This window comes from Pleurodeles waltl, chromosome 10 (genome assembly GCF_031143425.1).
Source record: "Pleurodeles waltl isolate 20211129_DDA chromosome 10, aPleWal1.hap1.20221129, whole genome shotgun sequence".
Classification (NCBI taxonomy): domain Eukaryota; kingdom Metazoa; phylum Chordata; class Amphibia; order Caudata; family Salamandridae; genus Pleurodeles; species Pleurodeles waltl.
Window position 1 is genome coordinate 219,669,575 of NC_090449.1, and position 23,795 is coordinate 219,693,369.

The window sequence follows — 23,795 nt, forward strand, 5'->3', positions numbered from 1 at the left end:
TGTACGTTGAATGATACTGTAGATTAATTTAATATTATGGACAGTTTTTATGTTTTTTTTCATTATCTATAGAAGCAATTGAGGTAGGTCTGTAGTGTGATTGAGGCACGTATGAAACTGAATGAGTGTTAGAAAATGGAGGGTGTTTTGTAGGCCATGATTAGAGTATTGATGTACAGATTTTTGGATCCTTTGATATGACTATTTGACGTATTGTTTTGATAAATGAAGAAGAAATTGGAGCAATATCTCACTGTCTAAGCCAAGACATGATATATATATATATATACATAAATAAATAAATAAAACTATATAATTATGCATAGATTAACTTGAATTCAGTTGATCGTGGGTTTTTTCGTCCTTTTGATACTGCAAACAGTTCAAGGTTTCTAAATAGAGTTCTACGTTACAACTCGACAGAGGCCCCTTTCCTTTTCAGAACAAGAATCTCCTCATTTCACAGGAGGGAGGAGACCTGCTGGGAAAAAAAAGCAATAGCTCCATCTGACATTCACCCTAGTGGTTTTGTCAGCAGACTTTTTGCCAGAAAAAAGAGAAGGAGGCCAACGACCAGTAATCAACCTCAAGGAGGTCAACAAGTGGCAAGTTTACTGACACTTTTAGATGGAAGGTATCCATCTTTCAAGGGATCTTTTGAGACCTCACACATATCTAAAAGGACGAAGGGTAATTCCAGAATATTTCTTACATTGCTTTAAATGATAAACCAAAATTGTATGTTGTGAAATCCATTAAAGCTTATGAAGATATGGCAGCTGAAATTCGACTTCTCAGTGATAGACAACTTTTCATCTCTATTCGTAAACTCTTCAAGGTCTCCTCTCCCACTATGGCGAGATGGGTCAGGTGGACCATGCAGGAGGCAGGGATTGATACCTCACTATTTGGATTTCACTCCGTGTGAGGAGCTATGGCCTCAAAGGCTTTCTATTTGACAGCCAGATTGGAGGACATTCTGATTGGTCCAACCACTCATCATTTAAATAAAAATATTTCAAATTAGTATTTGAAATAACATCTTTGGTGGTAAGTAAGATCTGAAAGAGCATAATCCTCACCTCCCGGGTCTGACAAAGAATGTAAGATTTCCTAGCTTTCATAACGGAATGTTTCAGTTCTATTAAGTACATGGGAGCGAGGGTTATTCTCCCCTCCCCCAAGGATCAGACCGATCATCACCCTCCCCAAAGTAAGGTACAGAATTTAGAAACGTGAGTGGATACGTATGAAGAGTAAATAAAGGACGTATTCCTAGATAAGGCATATGACTTAAACAGAGTTTTGTAAGTACTAATGTAGGAGTGAGCGGAATACTATTATGAAATAAAATGTACCATTTTGCTGTAATAGTTTTGTAATAGTTAATTTGTCCAGAACATTTATAAGTACACCTTTTATTTATCATTGCAAGAAATTAGATATCTAAACAAGATTAACATGCAAAGAGACAGTTTCTGTTGCACACAGAAAGAGGGGGCATAAGGAACGAAGGACTGTTGAGCAAGTTACTTAACTTTGGTAATGCCTTCTCTGGTAGAGACTATATCTAGTTGCAGATTCCTTAGCTTTGAGTTTTCCCCAGGCATCAAACTGAAGCCTGAAGATTTTTTGTGAGCAGTACCCCTGTGCATCAATAGGTGGTATTGATTGGCTCTGCATCCGTCGTCGGCATTGCCTGAGCCCGAGGTGACATTGCAGTACCTATATAGGGGCCACCCAAATGGCTAGTGTCACTTTCTTTGACTTTCCACGCCAGAAGCACAAAGCAATGAAGAACACAGACCAATGGAGTGTCAAAACTAGGCCCTGAAAGAGTGAGCCCTGCCCCTAGAAATCCTTTCGGAGACCGGGGAGGATGGGTCAGTAATGAATCCCCAGCTCACAGGTACAAACAAGACAGAACACCAACACTCTCTTTGGGTCTAGGCAGTGGAGTCTCTCCTCTTTCTTAGAAGGATTTGGGAGTGCGTAAAAGTAGGCAGGGTGAATGACTGGCCTACATGAAAGGGCAAGACCACCTTTGGTAGAAACAAGGCCCTTGTGCAAAGCACCAGTTTGTCAGGATATATAGAGAGGTAAGGGTGACAAAACCTGAATTTCAGTCACTCGACAGGCAGATGTAATCGCCACAAGGAAGGCTGTTTCAATGTGAGAAGCTTGAGGGGACAATTGTAGAGAGGCTTGATAGGAGTACACATCAAAAACTTTAGAACCAAATTAAGGCCCCAGTGAGGCATAATGAATTGGGAAGGAGAGAAGAGATGAGTAAGATCTATGAGGAACCTATGTACAATAGGGGACTTAAAGAGGGTTGATCAGGCAACTGCAAAAAGGCAGAAGTGGTAGTTAAATAGGCCTTAAGAGTACCCAAAGTAGAGCCCTGCTGGACAGGAAAGAATGAAAAGTAAAACCTCCAGGAGAGGGGCAGAAAGGGGATCAAGAGACTTTTCTGGGCACAGCGTCACAAATTTCTTTCAATGGCAGGCATATACCGTGGAGCGAAAACTGGCTGCCAAAATGACATTACAAATTCAGGAGGAAGGTAAAAAGCTGTCAACTTCCACCTCTCAATCTCCACGCAAGAAGATAAAGATTGGACAGATTCAGGTGAAGAGCACACTCCTGCGGCTGTGACAGAAGATTGTCCTGAAGGGGGAGTCCGATTAGATGATCGATGGCCATGATCAGAAGCTCAGGATACCAGACTCTCCATGTCTAGTCCAGAGCTGTAAAGATGACTTAGGCCTGGTAGTTCCTGATCTTCTTGAGAACTCTGGGCAGAAGTGGTAGTGGCGGAAAGGCATATAGGAGGCCTGAGTTCCGCTTCAGTCAAAAAACATCTCAGAGCGTGAGCCATCTTGTAAACTCCAACACGCAAAACTGCTGACATTGCGCACTCTCGGCAGAGGCAAATAGATCTAACCAAGACTCTCCCCACTGCTGAAAGAGACCAGGTACCACCTCCAGGTTGAGACGCCATTTGTGATCCACTAGGCATCTTCGGCAGAGTTTGTCTGCTTTGGCATTCAGAGAGCCCGCCAGGAGTTTAAACACCAGGGATACACCCTGCCATGTCCAGAGGCATCTTGACAAACAGTCCACGACCTCACCTTGCCCTGTTTGTTGCATTGCCAGAGAGCGGTGGTGCTGTTGTCAACACTTGCACTAGCCATCCCTTGATGGAGGGTAGAAAGGCTTTCGGTGCCAGTCGGATTGCTCAGAGCTCCAGCAAGTTGATGTGGAGTCCAGATTCCACCAGAGTCCTCTGATCTCCACCTCTCCCAGGCGGCCGACCCATCCCAGGAGTGACACATCTGTCACTACTGCCAGATCTAGTTGGAGAAGGGAAGAGGTGTCTGACTCTGACCCAATTGCAGTTTGTTCACCACCACTGCAGAACGTTTGCAGTTCCTTCCATGATCTGGACCATGTCGGAGAGATTCTGCTAATGCTGCGCCCACTAAAACTTCAGGTTCCACGGCAGAGTCCGCATATGCCATCTGGCATTTGTCAACAGCAGGATGCAGGAGGTCATGAGTCCACACAGCCTCAGAGTCAGTCTGACCAAAATACAGGATAGAAGCTGAAACATAGGTATCATAGCCTGAATATCCTGGACTGGCCACTCTGGAAGATAAGCCCAAAACTGCACTGTGTCAAAACAGCTCTAATAAAAGGGAGCGCCTGAGAGGAAGTCATATGTTAATAGTGAACGCCAGCGAACGCAGCAGGTTCGTTGTAGTCTCAAGGTGGGAGACGACAGTCTGGGGCGAGCACACTGCCAACAGTCAATGGTAGAGATAGGGGAAGACTGGAGCTCCTGATCTCTGCAGATAAGCTGCAACCACCGCCATCACCTTGGTGAACACCCTAGGGTCGCTGGTAAGGACAAAGAGAAGGACAGTGAACTGAAAGTTCTCGTGGCCTATGGCAAACCGCAGGTAACGTCTGTGGGCAGGCAGGACAGGAATGTGGAAATAAATGTCCTGGAAGTCCAACGCTACCATTCAGTCTCCTGGGTCCAGGGCACGCAAGACCTGAGACAATGTGAGTATTCTGAATTTCTTCTTCTAGAGGAAGAGGTTGAGGAATCGTAAATCCAAAATAGGGAGAAGATCTTTGTCCTTTTTGGGAACTGGAAAGTAGCAGGAGTAACAACCAAAGCCAACTTCTGGCATCAGAACCCTCTCCATGGCTGTCTTGGCTAAGAGAACTGCGACTTCCTCAAAAAGAAAGGACAGATGATCCTTAGTCATCCGGTAGTGAGATGGTGGCATGGAGAAAGGCGTAGTCTCGAAAGGGAGGGAGTAGCCCCTTCGGTCAATCAGCAAAACCCACCTGTCAGATGTTATGGACTACCAGTGGGACAAGTGATGGCAAATCCTGCCCCCAACTGGGTGCCCATGGTGGTAAAGAGACTGACTAGGAGGGTTTAGAGGCTGCTGCAGTTTGTGGGGGGGAGGAGGCAGACTGACCAGACCACTGGCCACCTGACCCACAAGGTCAGTGGGTACCGCGCCGTCGTCCACACAGAGGCTGGGAGGCATGCGAGGCACGTGGCTGGGAGGGAACTGACGCAGCTGGAAGCCCCTTCGGTAGCCAGAAAAAGCAGATATGGGAGGGAATTAGTGGGGGGCGCCGTGAGGTCCAAGGACCTGGCTGTAGCCCGAAAGTCCTTGAAGTGGTTGAGCGCCGAATCAGCCATTGCTCCTCGGTGCCATTGAAAGGCAAGTCTATACGGTAAGCTTGGATATCCCCCAAAACACCAAACTTACTTAGCCAGACATGGCACTTCAGGGCCACTGTCTTGAAAACCGCTCTGCCTAGCGAGCCTGTTGTGTCAAGTCAGCAAAGAATTGTGAACTTTGCTGCGTTTCTCCCATCAGCAACAGCCTGAGAGAGTACAGCTCAGACCTCCTCCAGCACCTGTGGCAGCACTTGTGCAACCGTGTCCCACAGAGTGTGGGAATAATGGCCCCATCCAATGTTCACAGACTGCAATGCCAGGCTGGTGGAAGAAAACATCTTCCCAAATGAGTTCAGCTTCTTGGATTCCCTATCCCGGGGAGGGAATAGGGCTCAGGCTCCGATCTAGGAAGCAAGGCTTCTGCCAGCATGTGAGTTGGCTTTGGATGACGCCCATCGAGTTCCATATCATTTCGGAAATGAGAGTGGGGATGGCACCGGCAGTGCTGGGAGAGTCAGCTTCTTGACCAGCACCGGGGAAGGTCAAGATGTTATGACGAACGTCGGTCCTGATCCAGTACTGGATGCAGGGGGTGGGTAGGGGAACCATCCGAGCTGATAGCCAAGCTGGTGTTGTGGAACCAGATAAGGTCCACTCTGACTCTGTGTGGCCCGAAGGCATGCCAAAGGTGTCAGACTGCCCAAAAATGAAGCACATGGCTTCAAAGCTCCTTAAGTTGGGTAGGGGTTGCTCCAGCTCCCAGAAAGTCAGGGAGGCGCGTGGCCCGCCCAGGCGCAGGTTCCAAAGAATGAGGCTTGAATGCCAATGCTCCCTCATTGCATCAGCCGAAGGATGAAGAGAAGTCAAAGACTGTTTTGACATCTTGCTCTACTTCTTGTGCCTCGACTTATCCGCTTACCCAGAGGACTGGGAATGGGAAGATGACGATGTGGGGCTCTGCGACTGTTCCTGGGACCTTCCAGTGACCAGGATCTTCCCTTTGATCAGGACCTCTACCAGCGCTGATTCACATGCCAGGCCACCATCAACTTTAGGGATCGCACCCTCAAAGCCTTCAGATGCATGGCCTGGCAATCAGAACACAGACCGGAAAAAAGTTTTCGGGTCGTGGTCACGCTTCAAACACTTAAAACACAAAAAGGGAGTGTCAGGAGTGGTTCACCCCCACACTTGCTCCCAAATAGGCTACAGAATCATCAATACACTAATGGTGTGGGGGGTATAACTGGAGGGGACTGGACTATAATGTCCAGTTCAAAAGGCGCTAATTAAGCACATATTTACCAGGTAGAGATGAGTGTAAGAGGTGGCTGTGTCTTTCTGAGGGAGTTCCATTTACGGACTAGGTGGTCTCACACACATTATAGTGTCATGCTTCATCATTTGACCACCTAGCCCCACCCAGGTAAGATGATACTACCTGGGTGGACTCAACCTCGTTAAAAGAAATGCCGAGGGAGTGCTGAAATTAAATCGGACTGGATATTACAGGGATCCAGATAAGAAATTGGTGAATAAAGTAAAATTACCTTACAAATCACCTGTTTCAATTGGAAATAATTTAATATAGGTGTTTGTAGGTAAGAGTAAAAAACTATGGTAAGGACTCAGTTGAGAATGATGACTCATGGGGTCTAAAAATGAGGGACCAACATGTTTCTTGCCGCACAAAGAGCTGGAAGGTCTGGGGCATTCGTCAGGGTCGGGGATCCCTATCAGAAAAAGAGCATGGGAGCATGCTTAGAAAATAAGTTTACTAAATGGTGGGCCTACCTGAACATTTTGTTCTATGGGGGGCCCTGCGAGACAAGGCGGGTTGCCTCTGGTCTGGGAAATAACAGAGGAGGGGTACCCCTTATAGTCACACTCACTCCAAAGGGTTTACCCGGAGTAAGCACCTATGGTCTGTATGATTCGAGCGGCTGGGATACGTCCATGAAACACCAAGAGGCAAATCCTAAAAAATTGTCAACAAAAACTTTAAAAAGTCCAGTCAAAACTGACTGAGGGTTAGCTCTTCTCTCGGATCAGAGCTGGCTGGCGCGAAAAGAAAAGAATTGATGTCAGCACCCCTGGGTGGCACCCATGTAGGTACCACAGAGTGACTTTTGGTGTGGACGCAGCCAATGACGAACGCAGACCCCATCAACGCCACCTACCGGCGGGCAGGAGAAATGTTCACAAAAAATCTTCAAGATCCAGTCTGACAATTGGGGAGAATTCAAAGGTAAGGAATCTACAGCTAGAATTTTCCTTCAGATATGCGGTTTAATGAATCTGATTGGTTATGCTGTTTTTACAACACTTTCCCAAAGGTTGATGGGAAAAGTAGTTTTGTGATACTGAATAAGACTGCTGGTGTAATAAAGTGAGAAGAACTTGAGCATAATCCTTACCTCCATGTCCTTAATAGAACTGAAACTTTCTGTCACAGTAACAAGGGCATTTCTAAATTCGATTAAAAATATCTTTATTTCAGCACTATCAACATAAGCCATAAAAGCAGTTACTAAAATACAATACATTATGAAACAGGAAAAAAAAACTGACAGCTATACATCCTTGATTCTTTAACAAATGGACAGCACACTGTAGTGATTAATAAATACTTTTCCTAACATGAATTACTTTTAAGGTGATAAAAGCAACATACTGTAGGGTACTCCATAATTCACAGAAAACGCATTGCAGCTTTGTGGTTCCTAATATAATGTGCAATAAAAATAGGTTTTAAAAAATACTTTCTTAGATCCAAGTAAAGTTGGCAATAAAGCATAAAGTACAGAGTGATCGGTTTTGAAATTCCACAACATAGACACAGGACAGACACTCTATTCCATTGGCTGATAATGGGGAAAGGGACAAGGCGGTGCACAATGCCTAACTGGAGTCAAGTTAAAACAAAGCAGTGTTGTGTATCTGTCACCAAGGGCAGGTAAGTTTGGAATCTCTCATGCAAAGCATATGACATATGTGACAACCGTAGATTTCTTAGTGTCAACAAGGGCTCTTTTTTCTGTCTACACGTCAAATAAAACTGCCTTCACCTCAGATTTCTGGATCGTAAGCATTCTAGATGGCTTCTGGAGTCCAGGGAAGCCGAATACCGACTTAAAGGTGTCACTGATGAAGGACAACCATGGGATGTGTAAACAATAATCTAACGTTAAACAATCCCGTATGATTGACTTTGTAAGTTCTGTCTTGGGTTTGGCACATACTGAACGCCACAGTTGAATATGTTTAAGTAGCAATGTGTCTTCCAGGTGAGTTAACCCCACTTCCTTTTGAATAACAGAAGACCGTGTTGAGGAGGGGTGTAGGAAGTTGGCTCTGTATGCACTATTTCAAAGTAAGGAATAGTATGCACAGAGTCCAAGGGTTCCCCTTAGAGATAAGATAGTGGCAAAAAGAGATAATACTAATGCTCTATTTTGTGGTCGTGTGGTCGAGCAGTAGGCTTATCAAAGGAGTAGTGTTAAGCATTTGTTGTACATACACACAGGCAATAAATGAGGAACACACACTCAGAAACAATTCCAGGCCAATAGGTTTTTGTTATAGAAAAATATATTTTCTTAGTTTATTTTAAGAACCACAGGTTCAAATTCTACATGTAATATCTCATTTGAAAGGTATTGCAGGTAAGTACTCTAGGAAATTTGAATAATTACAATAGCATATATACTTTTTACCTAAAACACATTTAGCTGTTTTAAAAGTGGACACAGTGCAATTTTCACAGTTCCTGGGGGAGGTAAAGTAATGTTAGTTCTTGCAGGTAGGTAAACCACCTACGGGGTTCAAATTGGGGTCCAAGGTAGCCCACCGTTGGGGGTTCAGAGCAACCCCAAAGTCACCACACCAGCAGCTCAGGGCCGGTCAGGTGTAGAGTTCAAAGTGGTACCCAAAACGCATAGGCTTCAATGGAGAGAAGGGGGTGCCCCGGTTCCAGTCTGCCAGCAGGTAAGTACCCACGTCTTCGGAGGGCAGACCAGGGGGGGTTTGTAGGGCACCGGGTGGGACACAAGTCCACACAAAAAGTACACCCTCAGCAGCGCGGGGGCGGCCGGGTGCAGTGTGCAAACAAGCGTCGGGTTTCCAATGGGAGTCAATGGGAGACCAGGGGGTCTCTTCAGCGGTGCAGGCAGGCAAGGGGGGGGCTCCTCGGGTAGCCACCACCTGGGCAAGGGAGAGGGCCTCCTGGGGGTCACTCCTGCACTGGAGTTCCGATCCTTCAGGTCCTGGGGGCTGCGGGTGCAGGGTCTTTTCCAGGCGTCGGGATTTCAGAGTCAGGCAGTCGCAGTCAGGGGGAGCCTCGGGATTCCCTCTGCAGGCGTCTCTGTGGGGACTCAGGGGGGACAACTTTGGTTACTCACAGTCTCGGAGTCGCCGGAGGGTCCTCCCTGAGGTGTTGTTTCTTCACCAGTCGAGTCGGGGTCGCCGGGTGCAGTGTTGCAAGTCTCACGCTTCTTGCGGGGATTGCAGGGGTCTTTAAATCTGCTCCTCTGGATACAAAGTTGCAGTCTTTGTTGAACAGGGCCGCTGTTCTCGGGAGTTTATTGGTCTTTTGGAAGCAGGGCAGTCCTCTGAGGATTCAGAGGTCGCTGGTCCTGGGGAAAGCGTCGCTGGAGCAGTTTTCTTCTGAAGGAGGGAGACAGGCCGGTAGGGCTGGGCCCAAAGCCCTTCTTCTTCTCTGCAGGGTTTTTCAGCTCAGCAGTCCTCTTCTTCTTTAAGTTGCAGGAATCTAAATTCTTAGGTTCAGGGGAGCCCTTAAATACTAAATTTAAGGGCGTGTTTAGGTCTGGGGGGTTAGTAGCCAATGGCTACTAGCCCTGAGGGTGGGTACACCCTCTTTGTGCCTCCTCCCAAGGGGAGGGGGTCACATTCCTATCCCTATTGGGGGAATCCTCCATCTGCAAGATGGAGGATTTCTAAAAGTTAGAGTCACTTCAGCTCAGGACACCTTAGGGGCTGTCCTGACTGGCCAGGGACTCCTCCTTGTTTTTCTCATTAATTCCTCCGGCCTTGCCGCCAAAAGTGGGGCCGTGGCCGGAGGGGGCGGGCAACTCCACTAGCTGGAGTGCCCTGTGGTGCTGGAACGAAGGTGGTGAGCCTTTGAGGCTCACCGCCAGGTGTTACAGCTCCTGCCTGGGGGAGGTGATAGCATCTCCACCCAGTGCAGGCTTTGTTACTGGCCACAGAGTGACAAAGGCACTCTCCCCATGTGGCCAGCAACATGTCTCGAGTGTGGCAGGCTGCTAAAACCAGTCAGCCTACACGGGTAGTTGGTTAAGGTTTCAGGGGGCACCTCTAAGGTGCCCTCTGGGGTGTATTTCACAATAAAATGTACACTGGCATCAGTGTGCATTTATTGTGCTGAGAAGTTTGATACCAAACTTCCCAGTTTTCAGTGTAGCCATTATGGTGCTGTGGAGTTCGTGTTTGACAGACTCCCAGACCATATACTCTTATGGCTACCCTGCACTTACAATGTCTAAGGTTTTGCTTAGCCACTGTAGGGGCACAGTGCTCATGCACTGGTGCCCTCACCTATGGTATAGTGCACCCTGCCTTAGGGCTGTAAGGCCTGCTAGAGGGGTGACTTATCTATACTGCATAGGCAGTGTGAGGTTGGCATGGCACCCTGAGGGGAGTGCCATGTCGACTTACTCGTTTTGTCCTCACCAGCACACACAAGCTGGCAAGCAGTGTATCTGTGCTGAGTGAGGGGTCCCCAGGGTGGCATAAGCTATGCTGCAGCCCTTAGAGACCTTCCCTGGCATCAGGCCCCTTGGTACCAGGGGAACCAGTTACAAGGGACTTACCTGGATGCCAGGGTGTGCCAATTGTGTAAAACAAAAGTACAGGTTAGGGAAAGAACACTGGTGCTGGGGCCTGGTTAGCAGGCCTCAGCACACTTTCAAATCAAAACATAGCATCAGCAAAGGCAAAAAGTCAGGGGGTAACCATGCCAAGGAGGCATTTCCATACAAGGGGGTACACAGAAGAAGCCTTAGAAAGGAGTTTTCCTCAGGCTGCAAGGGGCTACTAGACATGTGACCCCACAAACCTGCACGATTAGCAGCTGCAACTTATGAGCTCGCTCTATAGATGGTAATCGTATCCCTAATAGGGTGGCAGCCAAATTTACAAGAAAACCTAAACACACACTTGCACGTTCTATTCATCTGGAGTCTGGCGTTCTGTATGTGTTGGGCCCCAGAACTGTTACTAGAGAAAAGAATCATAGGATAACAAACAGACTTAACCTTTGTAATAGATGTGACCTCCAAAAAAAAGGATTAACCTTCTGTGGTGTTTAACCACAAGATATTATAATAGTCTTTGTTCTTTAATTTCTTAGATTCCAAGAAACTCAACTAAGGTATCCTTTAATCGCTGCAGCCTGACAGCATTCCTAGACAAGCGGACAGAATCGTCTGCATACAGAAGAACGGGGCCCTGGCGACAAGCAACTATTGGAGCATCAGCCTGCAAGGACCAAAGAATTTCATCTACACCATTAAAAAAAACTGAAAATAGAAATGGGGCCAACACACTGCCCACCCCTTCGTCTCACACAGTGCCTAATTTTAAAAGAAGGGTTAAGTTCTCCACTGGGGCCATATCATGTTCTGGCTTAAAGATTGACGACAGCTGAGCAAGGAGACAAACAATATTTTCAGGAGCCCCATAAGAAAGCAGAGTATGCCACAGAATTGAGTGGTCCACTAAATCAAAGGTGCTGCTAAGGTCAGTGAAACACAAGTAGAGATTCTGGCTTCGCCTCTGTGTACTTCCCAATCAGTAGCTTGAGATTTAGACATTGTTCCACCGTCCCAAGTCCCTTCCCAAATCCATAATGGACCTCAGACAGAATGGAATTATTGGTTGCCCAGTCCTCCAGTCTCCGTAATACAACCCTGCACAGGAGTTTTGCAGATAAATCCTGCAGGGAAATTGGGGTAGGGGGAGCACTTAAAAATGGGGACAATTATGGATGTATCCCATGTAGAAGGTACTGAACCCACAGTCGCCACGTTGAAGATAAGTCCAAATTGGCCCCATAGCCCACCCATACCTAGAGGGAGCTTTCCCTTTGGCGCAACCTTTCACAGCATCAAGGACCTCATGCATGGAAAAGTCTAGGGGCACACAGCTCTTAAGAGCTGAACTCATTTCTATTTCTTCCAGGACTAAAGAGGTGAACTGTTCCTCGTTATTAGCCAAGGGGTCAAAGATCCTTTCAAAGTGCTCTACCCAGGTTTGTAAAGAAACATGATGTTAATTCAGGCATAGAATCGCTTTGGAGAAACGGTGTGTCTACAGTATTCCAAAATCAGAATGTGGCCATTTGTCACGGCTGTCTGGACCAGATTTAACCAGGACTTTTCCCTTAGCTCCCATTTCCTCAAGGCTAACGCCTCATTGTAATACTTTTTAACAGGCTTAATAACAGAATAGTCTCTTGGGACATGGTGTAGGACAGCCATCAACTTTTTAGAGGCCTGCATGCAGGTGTGATTACACCAACATGTCTTTCAGACAACCCTGTCCTAGCAGGCTACAACAAAAGGGAATTAAGCGCCCCAGTAACTGACTCCAAGGCAGAGACCAAACCAGTATTATCCACATCAGGAGCTAAACAAAGATCAAACTTGTTTGCCTTCAAAGTTATCAACCTCTGCAGTACTCCCACAGGGTCAAATCCGACCATCTAATGCGTACACTATTCAGTCTGGCTGGGAAAATATTTGATATGCCATTGAAAGCTACAAGGCAATTGGCATGAAGAATCATAAGTACCACTAACGGATTGTTGTCACTTACTGCAGTTCGTTTGACCCTGAAGTTAGAGACTAAATGGTTGCCAGTGGAGTTAATTAAAAAAATGATTAATTGTAGAGTGTGCACCCCTCTCCAAATATATGTCAATCTGTGGTTTGCCTATGAAGTTAAGGTCTTCCAGCAGCAAAAGATTTGTGAATCGAAGTGCCTAAACCCTTAACTTATGCACTTTGTTGGAAGCGAGGGGGTTCCCTCCCCCCAGCCACCATCCCCACCCCATTTCCCAATTAGTAAAACCACACACCTGTCTTACTGGATGGCTACATCTTTGGATGTTAAAATCACCAGCCCATTAACTGGGCAGGTGGAGTTTGGTAGCAACAGAAACTCATCTAAGTCAGCTTCCAGTGCGTTAATGACATTGCAAGGGGTGGAGACGAAAACATTATTACAGAAATTTATTATAATCAAGTCAGTCCCCCCTTAAAAGACAATAACGGAAATTGATAATAAGTAGAAGACATGACAAATATTCTAATGGCAGGCAGCAAATTGGAAGTCATCATCTGTGAACCCCCTTTAGCTCGACAAGCAGGTGACGGTGTTGCTGCTGTAAATAGGGAGGAAAAACCACCAACATGCAAAGGGTCCACCCGCTAAGTTCTCTGTATACAGATTATATGGGCAGTAAGGGTAATATCAAGCAAGTCTGGGGAAGTTAACTTATTCTGAAGTCCCAAGATGTTCCATTAAACCAGGCCACATAACCACTTCTAATCAGATTGAACTAAGGTGTCCCAGTGCTAGGATAATTATACGGAACAGAGGCATTAACAGCAGCTAAAGACACATTTGGGCCATGAGTATAGGGAGTGACCACTCCATCTGAAAGTCAATCTACCGCCAGCAAGAAATTCAGAGCATACCACCTGTTTGAGAGTGAAAGGGAGAAAGAATGGTTACCTGCATAAGGATGGGGGTTAGAAGGTTGAGGATCAGTCCCTTGGATAGATGTCGATAGAAGAAACCTAGGGGAAGAAGCAAAATGCTACCCCCTTCGACAGATAAGACAGTGCATTCCACAGAATGTCCCATGCAAAACTGGGGTGCCTAAAATTGATTATGACACAATCCCCATCAAAGGATTTTCTAGACAGGCCAATCCAGCTCACCCCTCGTGTCATCAAGAAATAGTCTACGCCAGTGACTGGAAAGATAGACTTGGACTGTAACCAGTGCAAAACTTTGTTCCTTAACTAGGCTGATAACTCAACTGATCCCAAGGTCAAGGATGGCAAAATTGGTCACTACTACAACATACGGGGAGCGAGAAGGGGTGGTAAATTAATCACATCCAAATTAGGGCTTCTAACTCCTCTACTATGCAACCCTCTGCCCCCAAACTGTGATAGGTTTTTAGTAAAAGGTTTCCACAGAAGGCTGGATAGTTTGGAGGCCAGCAGAGTTGGCAACCATGGCCGATCGTTAATGTTGTACACCCCATGCAGAATTGAAAGACCTAGCCACAATTGGGCCTCCCCCTGAGGTGTTAGGATCACCCTCACTCCTTGGGCTCGGATACCCCATCCTGTGGACAAAGATGTAATGGGACACAATGCAAAGCTGGGAGAGGGTCGGCCTCCTGAGTATCCCAGGGGTGAACAGAGGTTGAGCCAGAATCACGAGGCAGTGTCATAGGATGATTTGGCAACCCGCCCCCCCCCAGCCCCCTGCAAACGCATAGTAGGTTGAATAACAGTAGTAATAACAAAACTTGCCCTTACACTTGTTAAAAGTTCTTCATCAGTCTCCAGCCTAAAACATATAGGTGCAAGCAAGCTTTTTATCACACCCCTCACATTGTCCAGAAGAGTCTTCTGAAGAGAATCTAAAACCAGAAGCTCAGCCTGGAACAGCTTCTTGAACTCGGAACAACAGTTAACCATAAGGTGCTCAACAGGAGACAAGCTAAGGACCCTCTCCTCCGGGCACCCTGTCCCAGGGGGCGGTGAGGAAACAGCAGAAGAGGAGTTGGTTGGTACACAGGAAGCTGGATTCGATGTTGTAGCTTGACATACCTGGTCAATGAGGTCAGATGCACCCCTGTGACTGTTACAAAGACCCCACTTACACCTCTTGCAAACTGGCAAATGATGTAAAGGACTTCCATTAATGACCCTGGGTGGTCCGGAGGGAAAGCTCCTTCAACAAAAGGAATGCTGACGGTCGACAAAGGAATGCTGATGGTCAACAAAAGGAAAGCTGACAACAGAAGTTGGGCCAGAAGACAGGTGCAACGAGGGTTCCACAAACTCAAGAGCTGGTATAGGTGGGGCTGAACCCAATAGCAAATTCAAGGAAATCCCTCTCTCAGGAAGGGCGATCTCTGTGCTTAAGACCCCCATAGCCCTCTTCAGCATCCTTCAATGGAAGTACATATTGAGGGGGAGGGGGCAATAGAGGAAAGCTGTCCACCAAGAAGCTTATTTTTTCTTCCCCATTTGTCCCAGAAGATGGGCTCAGCCGAACAGGGAGCACAGGCAACAAGCAACAGAAGCACCAGACACAGAGAAATACAGGCACAAACACACAGAAAGATGCTTGAACAGTACCTTATGAAACAGAAACCAAGAGGGGTGTCCCAGCCACCTTTGGGCTCCGACAGGTATGGACGGGCCCACCCTTGGCATGGGCCTCGTTCTGGTGCGTACTGTGCTGCGGGGATGCATGTGGAACTTTGTAGTGCTGGGAGTGACGTCAGCGCCTCCTCCAACAATGTTGCTAGGGCTAGAATCCCCCCCCCCACCCTCTTCTGGCAGCTCCCAGCAGCTTTGTGCTCCGGCACTGCTGGGATGCATGTGGCGCTTTGTAGAACTGAGGGTGGCGTCAGCGCCTCCTGGGGCGATGGTTGCTGGGGCAAGAAGTCCCCCCCTGCGGCCCCGAACAGCTTTGAGCTCTCATGCTGCGGAGATGACTGTGGCCCTTTGCAGCGCTGGCATCAGCGCCTCCTGGTACAATGGTTGTTGGGGCTAAGTGTCCACCCGAGAGCCCCCAACAGCCTTGTGCTTATAAATCTGTATAAAACAGCAAATGACACTCAACCCATCGAGATGCATTGAGTAAACCTGTGTAATTTAGTAAATGGTACACAACACATTCAGGTGCCTATATTAAGAAACAAATGACAACTCATCTGAGTGCCTTCTATAAAAACTATTAGGTAGCAACTGACAATCCATCCAGCTGTCTTGCATAAACCTAGAGAATGAAGAAACAACACTCAAATATCTGGATGTCTCATATAAATATTTCTATATAGCAACTGACATTCAATCCATACAGGTGTCTTGTGTAAACATGTACAGCGTAACAAGCGAGACTCAAGTGAAAATAGAAGAAAGAACTGATTCACAGTACTTCCCGAACCTACTGTTAAGAAGAAACACTGAAATAGGTATCACCTTTTAAGGCCAAAGTTACAAGTGGAGCATGGCCTAGCATATGCATGACTACACCAAAAGGCAGGTTTCAAACTTCTTAAAGGTACCAAACCTTTTACAGCAGTTTTCCACACCAGCTTACTTAATACAGGTTTCCCAACTAGGTTCAAACAGGAGAGCTAGCCAGGTGAAACAGAAACAATACAAGACTGATCACTTCAAATAGGGTACAGCCAAACATCTCGATCTTGAGAGTTAGGAAAATATAGGCAACAAATTATCAAACTGCAATGTATTAAAATTAGATTTCAAACATGTTGTTGCTACACAACTGACTTCAGCTTTCTCTTACCTGAATGTCATAAGAACCCATCTTTGCCTTAAAACAAAAAGCTCCAAGAGAATCGGTCTCGGTTATAAGAGAAGAGGTTCTTTCCTTGTCATGGGGTATTAAGGTTACTTTGTATTTGTTGATCTGTTTGATGGTTTCTGGGAAGTGGGATACTGAGATCTGCCCGCAAACACTGAATCTAGAATTATAAATAATATTGTGATTATATTTGGTTGCACAAGTCTTCACTGTTGCAAAATACACACATTTTAAAAAGCGCCAATATTTTGAAAAGAAGGTGAACGTTACAGGCTAAGGGTGAGCATAGGGTTTAGCTGAAATGTGGAACTGAAGGGTCCGGCTCAGTTTTAAGCTACCCACAGAAGGAAAGGACCCGCAGGAAATCAGCTTGTGCCAACCCTCCCTCAGAATTCATGCCCCCATACACAATATACACAGTGGTCTTGCAGCTGAGAAAAGGTCATGGGTCATTGCAGCAAATATGCTCGCAGCGACCTTAAAACTGGAGAGGGTGGACAGGATTGGGAGGATGGGGTTAGGCATGGGGTTGGGGGGCTATTTTGGCAGAGAAGTAAGGTCAGCCTGATTAGTCATAGGGTGGCCATCAAACTTGGTGAAAAAGCCATGTGACATTCATGGACCCAAGGCCTTAGTATTTACCATGCATGTGGTGGCGGCAGGACCTTGCCCCACTACTAGCGTATTCCACCCTAGGTGGAAATGTGGATATTCCACCGCGCTGGAAAAAGCTGCTGAGCAATTCCATTTACCACTATTTCCTCATACTTAACTAGTTCCAGCATACCTCTGTCACTACAGCAGCTTTGGTGCTGCTGGTTCTCAGGTACAAGGGCATTACAAGCAAACTGGAAACTTGACTGGCAGAAGTCATACAACTGCAAGAAGCTTTTAACAAGGGAAGCATTCATGGGAACAGTTTCAAATTCCAGAGGTACACCCAGCCTATTACCCTTCTGCGGTAGATACCATGAGTACTATTGAGTTTGAGAATAATAAACATTTGCTATTCAGTGCCAAGATGCCCCAACGGCTGAAAGTTTTCTTCACAAATAAATGTGTCATATTACACAAGATGACTCAAGATGCATATTAAGGAGGTGTGATTTTTATCTTTACAGTTGTTGTTCTTTTGGCATTTTGGCAGCACAAAACTAAACTTGAAATGGTTTGGACTGAATGCACACGGCGGTTGGGCAATCAGGACTCTAGGAATTTACAAGCTGGACGTCAACGACTTAAACCCACATATTTTAAGGACTTCCAAATGTACATAACGAGGCTGCTGGAAGTCACCTCCAACTTTCATAGGTCTTACAAAGACAACTGACCTGCAGAAATCATCCTGTTTATAATCTTCAGACCTGCAATATTCCAATTATGAACAGACAGGGATGTTTTATCCCTCTCACGTGTAATGTAAAGCTTTTAATTTTAAATAACAAACAACAGGGTCTAATTAATGAATTATTTTCTTAGCTGATGAATTATATCGAACGATAATTTATTTCAAATAGATTATTTTGGAATAAAACAAAGCACCAGCAGGGCCAGACCAAGCCGGCTTTTCAGTAGCAGTTCATGTTCCAACTGGAGCAGGACCAAGGCCCATTTGTTTATAGCTGCTCTCTTTCTAGAGTGGCAAAGTGGTCAAAAAAAGAGCTGACTGGTATGTGGGCCCAATAGATCACCAGTGGTACTCCTTCCATCAATTTGTTGCTTGCTGTAGATTTTCGGGACAGTTACCATAAGAGAGTGCCTTTCGGTTTCAATGCATGTAAATCAACTCCTGAGGAGACCCTAAAAATCTGGCACGGATCCAGCCCATTTGGACCTACCTTGGAAACGTGAGCATCTTAAGTGGCAGCAGGGCACTGAGACCTCCGAATCAGACTACAAAGAGCGAAATGCCGCTTGGATACAGTTAGGTTGCTATATCTTTGAAAAAGTTTGGATGCTTCAAGGTGCATTAAATAGTCACGCAACAGAAGTTCTTGAATGTTATACATCAGTTCAAATCAAGTGTATTTCGAAAAGGAACGCATCGTTTCCAGTTATAAAAAAAGACTAACTATGCACATCGAAATTCATCTTTTTGCAGGTCATATAATCAATAGCATCTGACAAACATGGGAATGGCATTGCCAGCATATTTCCTACTAAACTAAGTAATTTACGAAGGAGTGCTACCTAGAACCTGCTATCTATAAGCAGCTATTTCCTACAGCAATATAGTAAATTCTACTCATTAATCAGTAGTTTGGCAACAGACGTGTACGTTTTTAAGAAAATATATAGTCTTACCCAGTTGCGATAATGTCAGCCAGCTGTGGTGTGTTCGGAGCAATTTTTACTGTAATTGTATCAAAAAATATATGTTCTTTCTGGGCTTTTATGATGTAGGTTCCTGCTGTCATGTTCTCCAGGCGGAAGGAACCATCTGCTTTCGTGGTCACTGTGGCACAGCAAACACAGATACAAGGAGTTATTCTCAAAGGGCAGCTAAAGGGTTAATGGCATAACACCCTCTGGTCTCCCAGTCATAGACCAGGAACTTAACCAATTCCTCCCCCTTCGCACCGATTCGCTGTAGCATCAATACTACACACCAAGGTCAGACTCCAGTGCTTATTTTTTTTTCCGGGGGTCGCAGGTGGTGGGAACAAGCTTCCGTTTTTCAAGCCTAAGGTTTATTTTTCCTCAGTTTTTGACCCAGAGCAAGACAGAGAAAAAGGAGAAGTAATGAATAAGATAAAGTTCGTAAAACTTCGACAGAGAGAAAAAACAGAGCTGGAAAAGAACCGGGAAAAGTGATATAAAGAGTGGAAAGCGTAGGGTTTTGAAAAAAGGGACATGACGTGATGGGGGAAACTAGGCAGCTTTGGTATTTGGCAAACCAGGGGGCGGGCTAGTAAGAAATCTATTTCCTCGAGGACATTTATCTACTTATTTATTTTACAACTCAAGCACTGCTGTGCACAATGCAAAGTCCAATATAAAAATAACTATCTACTTAATTTGACTGGAATTAAAAAATATGTTCTTCAGAGAACATCAAACACCATCTATCACAGCAAAACCAGTTTCTGAAAGCCCAGCTCAGAGGAAATACAAGAAAATGCGAAGCTCTCTTAATACCCTCACTTAATTTTCGCCATATTAACCCCTTAGCTGCTGGGCCTTTCCCCCCCCCCCCCCCAGTGCTGAGCCCTTTTTTGGCTATTTGGGGTAGTTCGCACTTAGGGCTTCATAACTTTTTGTCCACATAAGCTAACCACGCCAAATTTGCGTCCTTTTTTTCCAACATCCTAGGGATTCTAATGGTACCCAGAGTTTGTGGTTTTCCCTGGAGGAGACCAAGAAAATAGCCAAAATACAGTGAAAATTTCGTTTTTTCCAAAAAAAATGGGGAAAAAGGGCTGCCGAAGAAGGCTTGTGGTTTTTTTCCCTGAAAATGCCATCAACAAAGGGTTTCTGGTGCTGAAATCACTATCTTCCCACCTTTCAGGAACGGGCAGACTTGAACCAGAAAACCACATTTTCCAACACAAATTTGGCATTTTACTGGGACATACCCCATTTTTACTATTTTTGGTGCTTTCAACCTCCTTCCAGTTAGTGACAGGAATGGGTGTGAAACCAATGCTGGATCCCGGAAAGCTAAACATTTCTGAAAACTAGACGAAATTCTGAATTCAGCAAAGGGTCATTTGTGTAGATCCTACAAGGTTTTCCTACAGAAAATAACAGCTGAAATAAAAAAATATTGAAATTGAGCTGAAAACAACAGCCATTTTTCTTTATGTTTTACTCTAACTTTTTCCTGCGATGTCAGATTTCTGAAAGCAATATACCGTTTTGTCTGCTGGACTCTTCTGGTTGCGGGGATATAAAGGGCTTGTAGGTTCATCAAGAACCCTAGGTAACCAGAGCCAATAAATGAGCTGCACCCTGCAGTTGGTTTTCATTCTATACTGGGTATACAGCAATTCATTTGCTGAAATATGAAGAGTGAAAAAGAGGTATCAAGAACACCTTTGCATTTCCAAAATGGGATCAAGATAAGGTTTTGAGGAGCAGTGGTTATTTGCACATCTCTGAATTCCGAGGTGCCCATACTAGCATGTGAATTGCAGGGCATTTCTCAAATAGACGTCTTTTTTACACACTCTTTTATATTTGGAAGGAAAAAATGTAGAGAAAGATAAGGGGCAATAACACTTGTTTTGCTATTCTATGTTCCCCCAAGTCTCCCGATAAAAATGATACCTTACTTGTGTGGGTAGGCCTAGCGCCCGCGACAGGAAATGCCCCAAAACACAACGTGGACACATCCCATTTTTTTACAAAATACAGAGCTGTTTTTTGCAAACTGCCTACCTGTAGATTTTGGCCTCTAGCTCAGCCGGCACATAGGGAAAACTACCAAACCTGTGTATTTTTGAAAACTAGAGACCTAGGGGAATCCAAGATGGGGTGACTCGTGGGGCTCTCACCAGGTTCTGTTACCCAGAATCCTTTGCAAACCTCAAAAAGTGGCTAAAAAAAACACGTTTTCCTCACATTTCGGTGACAGAAAGTTCTGGAATCTGAGAGGAGCCACAAATTTCCTTCCACGCAGCGTTCCCCCAAGTCTCCCGATAAAAATGATACCTCACTTGGGAGGGTAGGCCTAGCGCCCGCGACAGGAAATGCCCCAAAACACAACGTGGACACATCCCATTTTTTTACAAAATACAGAGCTGTTTTTTGCAAAGTGCCTACCTGTAGATTTTGGCCTCTAGCTCAGCCGGCACATAGGGAAACCTACCAAACCTGTTCATTTTTTAAAACTAGAGACCTAGGGGAATCCAAGATGGGGTGACTCGTGGGGCTCTGACCAGGTTCTGTTACCCAGAATCCTTTGCAAACCTCAAAAAGTGGCTAAAAAAAACAAGTTTTCCTCACATTTCGGTGACAGAAAGTTCTGGAATCTGAGAGGAGCCACAAATTTCCTTCCACCCAGCGTTCCCCAAAGTCTCCCGATAAATATGATACCTCACTTGTGTGGTTAGGCCTGGTGCCCGCGACAGGAATAGATCACACAACGGTCAATGATGCTCCTTACGTGAGGCAGCTGTTGACCCTGGGGTGATCCATTCCTGGCACAAGCACTAGGTGTAGGCACTCAAGTGGGGTAGTGTTTTTATCAGGACAGGTGAGGAGACACTGGGTGGTAGGAATGTTGTGGATCCCAGCATATTCCTGTAGTTTGTGTGACAGAAATGCAAGAAAAATTGAGTTTTTTTCCCAAGATTTCAGCTTTGCAGGGTATTCTGGGTAAGAAAACTTTGGGGAATCCACACAAGTCACACCTCTGTGGACTCCCCCGAATGTCTAGTTTCCAGAAATGTTTGGGTTTAGTGTGTTTCTCTATATGGCCGCCGAATCCAGGACCAAAAACACAGGTGCCTGCCTTACAAAACCAGTTTGTTTCGCCATAGATAATTTTGATGTCTCCACAATATGATTTGGGTGGTGGAATTTGGGGCTGAACTAAATTGGAGAGCTCCCAAGAGAGCGCTCTCTCTCTCTCTCTCTCTCTCCTTGCCGCCACATTCACCTGCTCTCTGGGTTGGCCTAACCGACTATTACCCAGTTGCACGAACAGCTTGCGAAGGGACAGCAGGACTGTCCTCATCACCTCCCTCATAATGTACTGGAAGAGGAGTTATCGAATGGGGCTCTCTCTCTCTCTCCTTGCCGCCGCATTCACCTGCTCTCTGGGTTGGCCTAACCGACTATTACCCAGTTGCACGAACAGCTTGCGAAGGGACAGCAGGACTGTCCTCATCACCTCCCTCATAATGTACTGGAAGAGGAGTTATCGAATGGGTCTCTCTCTCTGCTTGCCGCCGCATTCACCTGCTCTCTGGGTTGGCCTAACTGACTATTACCCAGTTGCACGAACAGCTTGCGAAGGGACAGCAGGACTGTCCTCATCACCTCCCTCATAATGTACTGGAAGAGAAGTTATCGAATGGGTCTGGGTCTCTCACTCTCTCACTCTCTCACTCTCTCACTCTCTCTCCTTGCCGCCGCATTCACCTGCTCTCTGGGTTGGCCTAACCGACTATTACCCAGTTGCACGAACAGCTTGCGAAGGGACAGCAGGACTGTCCTCATCACCTCCCTCATAATGTACTGGAAGAGGAGTTATCGAATGGGACACCTCTGACTGAAAAATCACTCCCAGAGTCTGCGCCATTGTCCTATCCCTCAGATGCTGTCTCAGTATCTGATGTCTCAGTCTCTGATCCTATGTCAGAGCGGTCCTCTATAACCTGAGTGCAGGCAGCAGTCATCCATCAAGATGCCATCTCTGCTATTGGCTAAACTGTTGCTCTAAAACACTAGCCTACGTAGACAGTCACAAAATCGATGGGGTGTGTGAGATACGTGCAACAGTAGAGGCCACCTTACCTGCGCTTCTTCCCTCAATCAGCACGTACTTTCAAGACACTCAAAAAACACCTTGTCACATACCATTCGTCACAGTCTTTAGCACCTCCTGCGCCCAGTCCAACAATCATTATTGGTGCTCCCACTCCCTCCTCCTCCTCGGATTCCCTCATTACCACCCAGCAAAAGTGCCCTTCATCTCTCCATAGCCGCCCTCCACCCCGCACATACATTTAATTGGTATTATAGCGCAGGTAATGGCTGACTTTACTAATGTACTCAGCTATTTACATAAAATACAGATTTGCTCTTTGCAGTAGGCATATAAACCTTCTGCGCTTCTTTATGGCACTAAAACTGCTACTAGACAAGTCGGACCCTTTTCCCCCCAGGGAAACCACACACATATTGACAAAAGTGATATATATATGACAGCCAACCACCTGAAACTCAACTCAAGCAAAACCGAAATAATCCTCTTTGGCCCACACAAAAACACCTGGGACCCCTCATGGTGGCCCACCACGCTAGGCCCTGCGCCCACTCCCGCCAACCACGCACGCAACCTCAGCATCATCCTAGACTCCTCCCTCTCGATGACCCAACAAATCAACGCTCTCACCTCCTCATGCTTCAACACACTCCGTATACTGAAAAACATTCAAATGGATCCCCACAGAGACCAGAAAAACTGTCACTCACGCACTCATCAGCAGCAGGCTTCATAACGGGAACGCCCTCTACGCCGGCACCACTCTAAAACTCAAGCGCAAACTACGCGCATCCAGAACTCAGCAGTACGACTCATCCTCGACCTCCCCCGACACGAACACATCTCTCCACACCTCAAATCCCTCCACTGGCTCCCCACTGACAAAAGGATCATCCTCGCACACAAATCATTCCACAACACAGGCCCTGCCTACCTCAACGAGAGTCACCTTCCACACCCCCACACGAAACGTCCGCTCAGCTAACCTCTCTCTCGCCTCTGTCCCCTGCATCAAACACACCACCACCG

General features: G+C 46.0%; 1 protein-coding gene across 1 annotated transcript in view; it reads right to left on the reverse strand.

Annotated features, from left to right (window-relative positions):
- LOC138261343 (BOS complex subunit NOMO1-like) overlaps positions 1-23,795 on the reverse strand; it is a 369,916-nt gene that overhangs the window by 267,746 nt on the left and 78,375 nt on the right. Inside the window, exons 11-12 of the mRNA XM_069210191.1 lie at positions 18,638-18,788; positions 16,316-16,493 (exon numbers count right to left, since the gene is read on the reverse strand). Coding sequence (XP_069066292.1) covers positions 16,316-16,493; positions 18,638-18,788 — 329 coding nt within the window. The remainder of the gene's footprint in view (positions 1-16,315; positions 16,494-18,637; positions 18,789-23,795) is intronic.